This window comes from Gorilla gorilla, chromosome 18 (genome assembly GCF_029281585.2).
Source record: "Gorilla gorilla gorilla isolate KB3781 chromosome 18, NHGRI_mGorGor1-v2.1_pri, whole genome shotgun sequence".
NCBI lineage: Eukaryota > Metazoa > Chordata > Mammalia > Primates > Hominidae > Gorilla > Gorilla gorilla.
In genome coordinates this window covers 105191769-105204170 of record NC_073242.2, presented here as the reverse complement: position 1 = coordinate 105204170, position 12402 = coordinate 105191769, and the positions used below count along the sequence as shown (strand labels likewise).

Sequence of the window (12402 nt, the reverse complement as noted above, 5' to 3'; positions counted from 1 at the left end):
CAGGATGGTCTCGAACTCCTGACCTCAGGTGATCTGGCCACCTCCGCCTCCGAAAGTGCTGGAATTACAGGCATGAGGCACCACACCCAGCTCCCAGTTCTGTTCTTTTAGAGGCAAATAGTCTGTTGAGTAAATGCATAACACTACTTAGACTTTCTAGCTGAAGATGTAGTTAATCTTAAGAAAACCTAACTCACACTGTAACAGGATGTTCTGCAATGACCTTAGAAGAGGAAGTGACTTTTTTCCCACTTTGGTGTCTCTTCCCTTGTACCCTCCCTAGCCCGCCAATATTATCCAGCACAGAGAAGCAAACACCAGAAGCTCCTCTCCAACTTTCAGTTTTTCTCTAAACTTCCAGTCCTTCTCATACTGTGTCCTGGTTATAATGGTTGCTGGGACCTTATTCTATTCTGAATCCCCAGCCCCCAAAGAAGGCTTGGCAGTGACGTGTACAGCGTAGTTACCGAGTGACTTTGGGGAAGGCAGGAAGAGTGTGGAAAGGACAGGAGCAAGGAAGGGAGGGGCCGTGGCTCCGAGCTGCCTAGAAAGCGGCTCCAGGGAGCCAGGGCACCGTGAGCCTGGTGGTTGGCAGCTGGAGCCACGTCGGAGGGGGAAGTGTCGCAGCATTCTCTGCAGGCATCACAGACCTGAGGCAGTGGCCTCCGGAGGGCACAGGACAGAAACAGCCGTCCAAGTGGCTGAGTGGAGGGACCCTGCTCAAGTGCAGCTGCAGTGGCCGGGGTTTCCCTCAGGTAGGGATCGGGGTGCCTTGTCGCCGCCAGCCACGTGTGGCGTCCGGTACGGTCAGCAGAGTGCAGGGCGCGGGCACCAGGGAAGGGGGCGCAGGGGAACTCCCGCGGGCCTCGCGTTTGCAAACTTCTCGCCTGGGCAGGAGGCGGTCGTGGGAAAGAAGGTGGAAGAGCGAGCTTTTTGGAACTGTGCACGGGACAGATTGGACGCACACCCCTCGGGAGGCGTGACGGTGAGCATGGGGTCTTCCCAGGAGGCGGCGGGGCCGAGGGGCTGCAGCCGGATTCCTGGGCGGTGATGGGAAGAACCAGGGGTGAGGGTGGCCCGGTCCAAGTTCCTGGAACTCAGGACCGAGTTGGTTTCATTTCCTCGGCTCTGATGGTGGAGCTGCCTGCTCGGATCTCGCACTACCTTCCGCCAAAGCGAGACGCCCAGTAGCAGTGGGGGTCGTGGAGGGCAGGGGCACGGGAACAAGCAACCTGATGTCTTCTCAGAAAAAGGAAGTCTTCAGGTTTGCAGGCTGAAGGCGTGAGAGAGAGACAGAGTGAGAGAGAGAGAAGAGGGAAATGCCTGATAACCTTTACTTATTTTATTTTATTTTATTTTTATTTTTTATTTTTTGGAGGGAAGAGGTGAATTTGCATTGTTATTACCATTTAAAGATTTTTCACTTTTAAAATTAGTAACCTGTTTTCTCATCGTAACGTATGAACATAATCCCCTTTTTCTTTTTATTTATCTATTTTGAGAGATGGAGTCTTCCTCTGTTGCCCAGGCTGGAGTGCAGTGGCACAATCATAGCTCACTGCAGCCTCGGAACTCCCGGGCTCAAGTGATCCTCCCGCCAGATCCTCCCAAGTAGCTAGGACTACAAGTAGGGTGCACATCACCACACCCAATTAAATTTTTTTTTGTGTTTTTTGGTAGAGCCAGGGTCTCGCTTTGTCACCCAGGCTGGTCTCAAACTCCTGGGCTCAGGTGATCCTCCTACCTCACCCTCCCAAAGTGCTGGGATTACAGGTGTGAGCCACTGCAGCTGGCCTGAACATATTCTTAGCTGTTTGTTTTACATATTATAAATAGCACTGCAGTGAACATCTCAGTAGCCGTCTATCTACACACACAAGCTTTTCTATATCATAAGTTCCCAGAAATTCAAATTGCCCGGTCTAAGTGTGTATATATGTATATTCCCTTTCTTCCCTTGTAGATCATATACTTAATAAGCCCTTAAACAATTTAAGTTATTGTAGGGTGCTTTTTTCCCAATATTTTGCAGTTTTTAATATATTTTAATATCATACAGGCAAGTCCCTTTTTCTTTATTTTTTAAAATCCTGGTTATCCCTACTAATTTCCCATTTCAAATGAACTTTAGGATCATTTTGATTTAATGCCAAAATATGTCAGTAGATGTTTTATTGGAACTGCATTAAATTGGATTTAAATTTGGGAAGGATTGCTGGGTTGGTCTGTTTTAGTCTTCCCAGCCAGAAACATAACACTTCTCTTTCCTCCTTTCTTCAAGCTTTGTTTTGTGCAATTTTCTTTCTTTCTTTTTTTTTGTTTTTGTTTTTGTTTTTGAGACGGAGTTTTGCTCTGTTGCCCAGGTTGGAGCACAGTGGTGTGATCTCGGCTCAGTGCAACCTCCACCTCCCGGGTTCAAGCAATTCTCCTGCCTCAGCCTCCCGAGTAGCTGGGATTACAGGCGCCTGCTACCATGCTCGGCTAATTTTAGTATTTTTAGTAGAGATGGGGTTTCACCATGTTGGCTGGGCTGATCTCAAACCCCCGACCTCAGGTGATCCACCTGCCTCGGCCTTCCAAATCGCTGAGATTACAGGCATGAGCCTATGTGACCGCTGCAATTTTCTTCATACCATGCCACCACTGTATAATTTATTATTTTAAATTGTTTGTCAGTTCTATGGGTGGGATATTTTCCCCATTTTCCTTTCTGATTAGTTCAGTGCTGAGATATGGCTTTCTGATGAGGCTGCTAGTAAGATAACTGGAGCTTAGAGCTAGGAAGCTACAATTTGCAAGATTCCTTGAACAACATTGCCACATTTGCTTCTGTTTCTGGTGCAACAGAGAAAGTGTAAAACCTTTTGCCCTCACAATTCCCAAGAAATGGCCTTGAAGATATCTGCTTAGCACGTGGGAATAGCTGGGTAGTCTGAGATCCACTAGTCTTTTTAGGAGTGCCCTAATAACTGTTACCTCCCTTGCCCAATCACTGTAACTCTCAGGCAACAAAAATACAACTATATCGATTGCTCATTTATTTAGTTTCACTTCTGCCAGTGCCTTACTCATGTTTTAAAGCCATACTTGGGCTCCAGGACAATTATTTTCTCCAAGCTGCTAATTAATCCATAAACTGGCATTAATACTTAACCTACCTATTTCACTGAGCTGTTAAAAAAAAAAAAACTAACTTTGTTTTTTGTTGTCATTTGTTAGTGGTGGTGGTGGTGGTGGTGGTGTTTTTGAGACACCGTCTTATTCTGTTGCCCATGCTGGAATGGAGTCAGTGGCACAATCATGGCTCACTGCAGCCTCGACCTCCCAGCCTCAATCAATTCTCCCTCCTCAGGCTCCAGAGTAGCTGGGACTACAGGCAAGCACCACCACATCCAGCAAATTTTTGTATTTTTTTGTAGAGACAGGGTTTCACCATGTTGCCCAGGCTGGTCTCGAACTCGGGCTCATGCGATCCCCTGGCCTCAGCCTCACAAAGTGCTGGGATTACAGGTTTGAGTCATCACACCCTACCCTAACTTTATTTTAAATACTTTGAAAACTGGTTCCATGGCCTTGTGATTATTTGAATGCAACCGCCCTGAACCGCAGCATCTTCACTTTTCACCTGTTTGTTTTTTCGAGACAGGGTCTCTCTGTTTCCCTGGCTGGAGTGCAGTGGTGTCATCATAGCTCACTGCAGCCTCAACCTCCCAGGCTCAAGCGATTCTCCCGCCTCAGCCTCCTGAGTAGCTGGGACTACAGGTCCCAGCTAATTTTTGTATTTTTAGTAGAGATGGGTCTCGCTGTGTTGCCCAGAATGGTCTGGAACTCCTGGCCTCAAGCAATCCTCCCACCTCTACCTCCCAAAATGTTGGGATTACAGGTATGAACTACTGTGCCCAGATGGTATCTTCATCTGTTAAATGAAATTAACCATGGAGAGCTGGGGGTTCCAAAGCACTTAGGATGTAGTAGGTGAATTGAGAGATCTAGTGTCATAATTATTATCATCATTCATTGCTGAATGCAGTTGGCTTCAGTTGCAAATACAGCAAACATGATTCAAACTGCCTTAAACAATCAGGGAGGTTATTGGTTCATGAAACCTGCAGTTAGGGGATGGGGTACACTTCATGTCAGTTCAAACCAGTGGCTCAATGTTGTCATCAAAGACTCAGATTCTTTCTCCCTTTCCATTCTACCATGCTCAGGTTAGCCTCATTCCAAGCTTTAGGATCAGGGCTCTGTGCTTCCTCACTCATGTTCAGAGAAGACAGAGAGGTTAAGAGTAGGAAGCTAGCACTGCAGCCTCAACCTCCTGGACTCAAGGAATCCTCCTATCTCAACTTCCCAGGTAGCTGAGACTATAGGTGTGTGCCACCACACCAGGCTAACTTATATATATAATATATACGTAATATTATATATATGTATTACTATATATGTAATATTATATATGTATTACTATATATGTAATATTACATATATATTACATATATATAATATTACATATATATTGCATATATATATTACATATATATTACTATATATGTAATATTATATATATATTACTATATATATGTAGTATATTACATTTTTTTGAGATGGTGCAACCTCCGCCCCATGGGTTCAAGCAATTCTCCTGGCTTAGCCCTCCGAGTAGCTGGGATTACAGGCGTGCACCACCACACCTAGCTAATTTTTGTATTTTTAGTAGAGACGGGGTTTCACCATGTTGGCCAGGCTGGTTTCCAACTCCTGACCTCAAGTGATCCGCCCACCTCAGCCTTCCAAAGTGCTGGGATTACTGGCGTGAGTCACCGCGCCCAGCCAATTTTATATTTTATTTATTTCATTTTATTTTTTCTATTTTTGTAGAGAAAGGGTCTCACTTTGCTGTCCAGACTGGTCTGGAACTCCTGGCCTCAAGCAATCCTCCTGTCTCTTCCTCTCAAAGTGCTGGGATTATCGGTGGGAGCCACCTCGCCCAGCTGCATTTTTCTTAAAGGACTGTAGGAAGAAACTGAACAATTTTTTGTAGGAAAAATGAAAGATAGTCCACATGTTTTAAGAAAAACAGAAAGAAACATATTTATCTGTGGCAGTAAAGACTAGCTCAGCTCACTTCACTCATTTGAATTACCTGCCTGGCCCCTGAAACCTCTATGCTTTAGCAGGATATATCTGTAATAGACGAAACTGATGTAAACATATCAACCTGAAAATATTAACGGTTTACATGCAATACAAGTTTATTCCTTGATCACTTAACAGTCCATGACACGTTCCAGGTCTGTGGGCAGCTCTCCTCCAAGTGATTATCCAGGGACTCAAGACTCTTCTTGGGGCTCCACCACCCCAGGGCCGCTTCACCCCACGCATCCAGCCAGCCAAGGGAGAGTGTGAGGAGGCGGCACAGCTGCCCCAGTCCGAAGTAGAGCAGGTCACATGCACTTACACCCCATTGGTGAGAACTAGTCACATGGCCACATCAAGTTGCAAGGAAGGCTGGGAGATGTAGTTCCGGCTGGACCAGCTCTTCCCAGCTACAACTCTATTATTGTTCAAGGGCAGAACAGATTTTGGTGGGTAGCAAACCATCTCTATCTTGCATGAAAATGCTGGGGAGACCTCCTCAGGCATTTAAGTCACAGACCCCTTTGATTCTTTCTTAGCCAAGTAGTGAATATGCAGGAGATTTGGGGATTTCACCAAATTCCATTCATTTCTTCCAGGCATGGAAAATTTGAAGCATATTATCACCCTTGGCCAGGTCATCCACAAACGGTGTGAAGAGATGAAATACTGCAAGAAACAGTGCCGGCGCCTGGGCCACCGCGTCCTCGGCCTGATCAAGCCTCTGGAGATGCTCCAGGACCAAGGAAAGAGGAGCGTGCCCTCTGAGAAGTTAAGCACAGCCATGAACCGCTTCAAGGCTGCCCTGGAGGAGGCTAATGGGGAGATAGAAAAGTTCAGCAATAGATCCAATATCTGCAGGTTTCTAACAGCAAGCCAGGACAAAATACTCTTCAAGGACGTGAACAGGAAGCTGAGTGATGTCTGGAAGGAGCTCTCGCTGTTACTTCAGGTTGAGCAACGCATGCCTGTTTCACCCGTAAGCCAAGGAGCGTCCTGGGCACAGGAAGATCAGCAGGATGCAGACGAAGACAGGCGAGCCTTCCAGATGCTAAGAAGAGGCAAGTTGGGTCTTTGGTGGGGAGTGGGAGTGCAGTTGAATGCATTTTAGTCTCACTTTAATTTACCAAAGGAGCAGCAATGATGAAGTTTGAGCAGTTGTAACATACTTGTAGCTCAAAACTCCTAGCTGGGCGCGATGGCTCTCGCCTGTAATCCCAGCACTTTGGGAGGCCAAGGCGGGCGGATCACTAGGTCAGGAGATTGAGACCATCCTGGCTAACACGATGAAACCCCGTCTCTACTAAAAATACAAAAAATTAGCCAGGCATGGTGGCGGGCGCCTGTAGTCCCAGCTACTCGGGAGGCTGAGGCAGGAGAATGGTGTGAACCTGAGAGGCAGAGCTTGCAGTGACCTGAGATCGCGCCACTGCACTCCAGCCTGGGCGACAGAGCGAGACTCTGTCTCAAAAAAAAAAAAAAAAAAAAACTCCTAACATCCTTTGGCCCAGATATATGGTGGGGGCTGGTGAAATTTGGGCAAGCCAGCATTGAGGAGGAGTTTTGTTTTGTTTTGTTTCATTTTTTGAGACAGAGTCTCTGTTACACGGGCTAGAGGACAGTGGCACAATCATAGCTCGCTGCAGCCTCAGGTTCAAGTGATCCTCCCACCTCAGCTTCCCGAGTGGCTGGGACTATAGGTGTGCACGCCACCATGCCCAGCTAATTTTTATTTTATTTTTTGTAGATAGAGAGTCTCACTATGTTGCCCAGGCTGGTGTAGAACTCCTGGCCTCAAGTGATCCTCTTGCCTCAGCCTCCCAAAGTGCTGGGATTACAGGCACCTAGGAGGTCGAGGCTGCAGTGAGCCACGATTTCTCCACTGCACTGCAGCCTGGGTGACAGAGCGAGATCCTGTCTCCAAAAACAAAGGATGGAGGGGGGCCACCGTGAGAAGTGAATCTCCCTCCTTGACCTCAGGGGCCCCTGTTTCCCTTTCTGAGGACATGAGACCTTCAGTACTAAAACTGGGGAAGTCTGATGGAAACCATGTAGACAAAATGATAATCTCATCCATTGTCGGTAGGATATTTGTGCAACCTTCATCAAAATCTGAGATACAATCAAACAATCTACCGGTTTCTTGAATACCCTTCTGGAGATTTAAGTATATATATTTTATTGTTGTTGTCACACAGTCAGCATCATACCAAACACATTGTTCTATTTCTTCTTTTCTCATTAAATAATCTTCAATATCCTCCCTTGTAAATATCCATTGAATTATATAGCTTGTTTTCCTACTTGGCATCTACCCTACTGTTTTGTTTTGTTTTATGATCATACTAGCAGCACACAAATTCAAAAACAACCCAATACATACACCCATCATTTTTTCCCATTTTTTGTGATAAAATATACGTAACATAAAATTTACCGTTTCGGCCAGGCGGGGTGGCTCACGCCTGTAATCCCAGCACTTTGGGAGGCCGAGGCAGGCGGATCATGAGGTCAGGAGATCGAGACCATCCTGGCTAACACGGTGAAACCCCGTCTCTACTGAAAATACAAAAAATTAGACGGGCGAGGTGGTGGGCGCCTGTAGTCCCAGCTACTCGGGAGGCTGAGGCGGGGGAATGGCGTGAACCCCGCAGGGCAGAGCCTGCAGTGAGCTGAGATCGCTCCACTGCACTCCAGCCTGGGAGACAGCGAGATTCTGTCTCAAAAAGAAAAAAAAAAAAAAAAAAATTTACCATTTCAACCATTTTTAGATGCCAATTCAGTGGCATGAAGTATATTCACATGGTTCTGAAACCGTCGCCACCATCCATCACCAGAACTTTTTTTCTTTTCCTTCTTTCTTTCTTTTTTTTTTTTTTTTTTTTTTGAGACAGAGTCTTGCTGGAGTGCAGTGACACGATCTTGGCTCACGCAACCTCTGCTTCCTGGGTTCAAGTGATTCTTGTGCCTCAGTCACCCGAGTAGTTGGGATTACAGGCATGTGCCACCACACCCGGCTAATTTTTGTATTTTTAGTAGAGACGGGGTTTCACTATCTCTACTGACCAGTTTGGCCAGGCTGGTCTCAAACTCCTGATCTCTAGTGATCTGCCTGACTCGGCCTCCCAAAGTGCTAGGATTACAGGCATGAGCCACCATGCCTGGCCTATTTCAAGATATGTTTATGAGAAATTCCCAGAAGTGGAATTGCTAGGTAAAATCACGAAGTCAAAGACTGTAGGCATTTCAAATTTTGATAGAAGTTGCACAGATATTACTTCTACTAACAATGCATGAGTTATCTGCTTCTCTATACTTTTCCCATAGGAGACTTTCCCACTTTTAGTAGTCAGGGTTTCATGTCCCCAGAACTCCTCAGTCCTGGGCAGACAGGGATGGCTGACCACTGTAAATAGTGTGTTATAAATTTTCAAACATGTTTCTGAGTATATATATCAGGATTGATTTGATTATACTGTGGTTTAAAAAACAACAACTCAGTGTTCTAAAGAAACAAGTTTGTTTCTCATTCAGGCAAAGTCCAGGGGACTCTCCAAGGTGAATGTCCTCCTTCCAGGATACTTTCAATAGTATAGCACTTCCGCGTTGACGCAAACTTTCCTCACTTCCAAAGCAGCCAGGTTGGAACCTTATGCAGAGTCAGTTAAATGCTCCCTCTGGGAAGTGACAGACATCTCTTTTCTTCATTTCTTAGCCAAAGCAAGTTACCCAGCCATGCTTTAATGCATTTCCTATGTGCTCAGAAGTAGAAATCTGAATATTGGTGATCAGTAGTAATCCCTACCATAATGAATATGATAGGTAAAAAATGATATCTCAACAGTTTTAATTAGCATTTTAGTTTGGATTGGCATGTGATTTTAGTATCTATTTTGAGCATATAATGCCCTTTTTTCCTGCAGATAATGAAAAAATAGAAGCTTCATTGAGACGATTAGAAATCAACATGAAAGAAATCAAGGAAACTTTGAGGCAGTGTAAGTTATCATGTGCCCTGCTGTTTCTGATGGCCCCCAAACTAGAAGTCATCAGTTTACTGGGACCCCAGCCTCCCCCTACCCCTGCATTTGTCCATTTTCTGTGCTGGATGGCTGGAAGCAGCCCACAGGTTTGGGGATCCATTCATGGCTAGCCCAGGCTTCTGTCCATGGAATAACATGTGGAGAGAGCTTCTTGACCAGTAAGATACCTTCTAGCAGCTGTCAAAGTGCTTAAAAACCTCTATGAATAGCATCATAGCTTCAGTTCAGTTGCCGAATTTCCAAGAAGAAATTCAAATCAAATTTAAAATGCCCACTCATTCATTCATTCAACAAAACTGTGAGTATCTGGTTTATGCCAGAGACCATGCAAAGAGGTAACTAAGATGCAGAGAAGGACACTGCCTTCCAGGAGCTCACGGGGTGGAGGAGGAAAGAGGAAAGACAGACAGTGAACACACAACAGCAAGGTTACTGAGCTTGAACTATGTCCCTAACTACTAGATCTGAAATGACTACGCCACATGCCAGATGCTCAAGTGCCAAGCTCTGGGTAACAGGAATAGACATCCTTCCAGGATGAGAGAGATGAGTCTGGATGAGGGTTAAGGCTGGAGGGACAGGCGGGATTTGAAGAGGAGGGAAAGGAAGTGGATGACACATTCTGTTAACTGTCCAGCTGTGTCTCTACTGGTCACTCAGAGGCACGGGAGCCGCTCCCTTGGGCTGAGTCCATCAGAAGCCCCAGCCACCACCAGCTCTGGTTCATGTTGTCGAGCTTCCCACTCACACATCACAAATATGCCACCTCCCTTAGGACCCCTTCCTCTGCTCATTGACTCTTTTGTCTTCTTTCCTCTCGGGGGCGAGGTCAGATTTACCACCAAAATGCATGCGGGAGATCCCGCAAGAGCAAATCAAGGAGATCAAGAAGGAGCAGCTTTCAGGATCCCCGTGGATTCTGCTAAGGGAAAATGAAGTCAGCACACTTTATAAAGGAGAATACCACAGAGCTCCAGTGGCCATAAAAGTATTCAAAAAACTCCAGGCTGGCAGCATTACGTAAGTTGTTTTGTGTGGTTCTCTCGTGTGTACCAATACTTACTCTAACTCTCCAAGGAGAGAGGGATATTGTCTCCATTTTTAGATGAGGAAGCCTGGGCCCTAAAGGGTTAAATTATGTGCTCTCCACTGTTAAGGAGCAGAGTCTTGACTTAAATACATCTTTCCACCTCAGTTCTAGGTCTTCTCTCCTTTGTTCACATATATATTTAAAAAAAAAAAAACAACTTTCCCTTCCAACCCTGTTTCCCAGTTGCTCATCCCCTCCACAGACAGTAATTCTAGTGTGTTTTGTTTGTATGTGTTCTTGTAAAATGTATGCATACATTTTTCATGTTCACAACTGGTGGAGTTACGTGTCTGTTGCCTCCTTTCCTCACTTTTTTCACTCAGCATCATGAAACATGTTCCATATCTGGACTCCTTAATTTCTGTCTGCCATCCATGGTGAAGATCCACATTTTGCCAATTTTTTTTTTTTTTTTTTTTTTTGAGACAAGGTCTCACTCTGTTGTCCAGGCTGGAGTGCAGTGGTGACATCATAGCTCATTGCAGCCTTAACCTCCTGGGCTCCAGCAATCCTCACACCTCAGCCTCCCAAGTAGCTGGGACTGCTGGTGTGCACCACCATTCTTGTCCAATATTTAAATTTTTTGTAGAGACAGGGTCCCACTGTGCTGCCCAGACTTGTCTGGAACTCCTGGACTCAAGCACCTTCTGCCTCAGCCTTCCAAAGTGTTGGGATAACAGGCGTGAGCCATATATTTTGTCTATTTTTTTTTCCAGTGATGGAACCTAGTCAGCTTCCAACTTTTCCCCACCAAAAAGATGCCATACTTAGTTTCCCTTTAGGGACCTGTATGAGAATTCTTCGGGATATAGCACCAGGAGAGAAAATGATGGGCCATAGGATATGTGTATATTAAGTGACTAAGTACTACCAGGCAACTCTTCAGAACAGAGTGTCTATGCCTACACTCCCACAAGCAACCTCACCAACCGTTAGTGTTATCCAGCTTTCTGATTACTTTCATCCTTATAATTATAAAGTGATCAATATCTTGTAGTTATTTGAACTTGCATTTCTGTTTTTACTAATGAATTCAAGCCCTTATTTACGTGTTTTAGTTATTTGGGTTTTCTCTTCCATAAATTGCCTGTTCATATCCTCTGCCCTTTTCTGCATCACAGTTGCTGCTTTTGTCTTGTCTGTTTGTAAATCTTTGTATATTGTGGAAATAAAGCACTTGTCAGCTTTAGACATTGCAAGCTTTTTATTTGTGCTCTGGAGGTGTCCTGCCCCACCTCTAGATCTTAAAGGCATTCTATATTTTCTTCTCTTAACTTTCCAGTTTTATTTTTTATATTTAGGTTTTAATCCTACTAGAATCCACCTTCGTATGTGACATTATGTAGGGTCAACTTTTATTTTTAGCCACATAGTAAGTCAGTTTTCTCTATACCATCTATTAAGTCGTCTGTCTTTTCCCTGTTGATTTGTGGTACCATATTTATTGTATATTAAGTTTTTATATAGACACAGATCTGACTCTGATCTCTCTAATCTTTCCCACTGATCAATTTGTCTGTTTTTGTACCAGTAACACACTGTTACTGTTTTTTTCATATGACTTTGCAGTAAATTTCGATATCTGGTAAAGAACTTCCTCCTCTTGATTCTTCTTTTTCAGGTTGACTTAGCTGAATAAATATCAAAGAAAGTTTTATCACACTCCTCAAAATACACATCAAGATTTTCATTGAGACTGTATTTTTAACAGTTTTATTGAGATATATTTTACATACCGTAAGATTTACCTATTTAAAAAGTACAATTTAATGGCTTTAAATATATTTACAGGCCAGGTACAGTGGCTCACGCCTGTAATCCCAGCACTTTGGGAGGCCAAGGAGGGCAGATCACCTGAGGTCAGGAGTTCAAGACCAGCCTGGCCAACATGGTGAAACCCCGTCTCTACTAAAAAATACAAAAATTAGCTGGGCATGGTGGCATGAGCCTATAATCCCAGCTACTTGGGAGGCTGAGGCAGGAGAATCACTTGAACCTTGGAGGCCAAGGTTGCAGTGAGCTGAGATCGTGCCACTGCACTCCAGCCTGGGTGACAGAGCAAGACTCCAACAAAAAAAAAAAAAAAAAAGAAAAAAAAAAAGAAAAAAGGAAGGAAGGAAGGAGAAACCCTAT

At 44.6% G+C, this 12402-nt stretch overlaps 1 protein-coding gene across 1 annotated transcript in view; it reads left to right on the top strand.

Annotated features, from left to right (window-relative positions):
* Positions 1–282: 282 nt before the first annotated feature.
* MLKL (mixed lineage kinase domain like pseudokinase) overlaps positions 283–12402 on the top strand; it is a 29377-nt gene continuing 17257 nt past the window's right edge. Inside the window, exons 1-5 of the mRNA XM_031002957.3 lie at positions 283–755; positions 896–985; positions 5736–6197; positions 9060–9134; positions 10013–10199. Of these exons, the coding sequence (XP_030858817.1) occupies positions 5738–6197; positions 9060–9134; positions 10013–10199 (722 nt within the window). The 5' untranslated portion in view covers positions 283–755; positions 896–985; positions 5736–5737. The remainder of the gene's footprint in view (positions 756–895; positions 986–5735; positions 6198–9059; positions 9135–10012; positions 10200–12402) is intronic.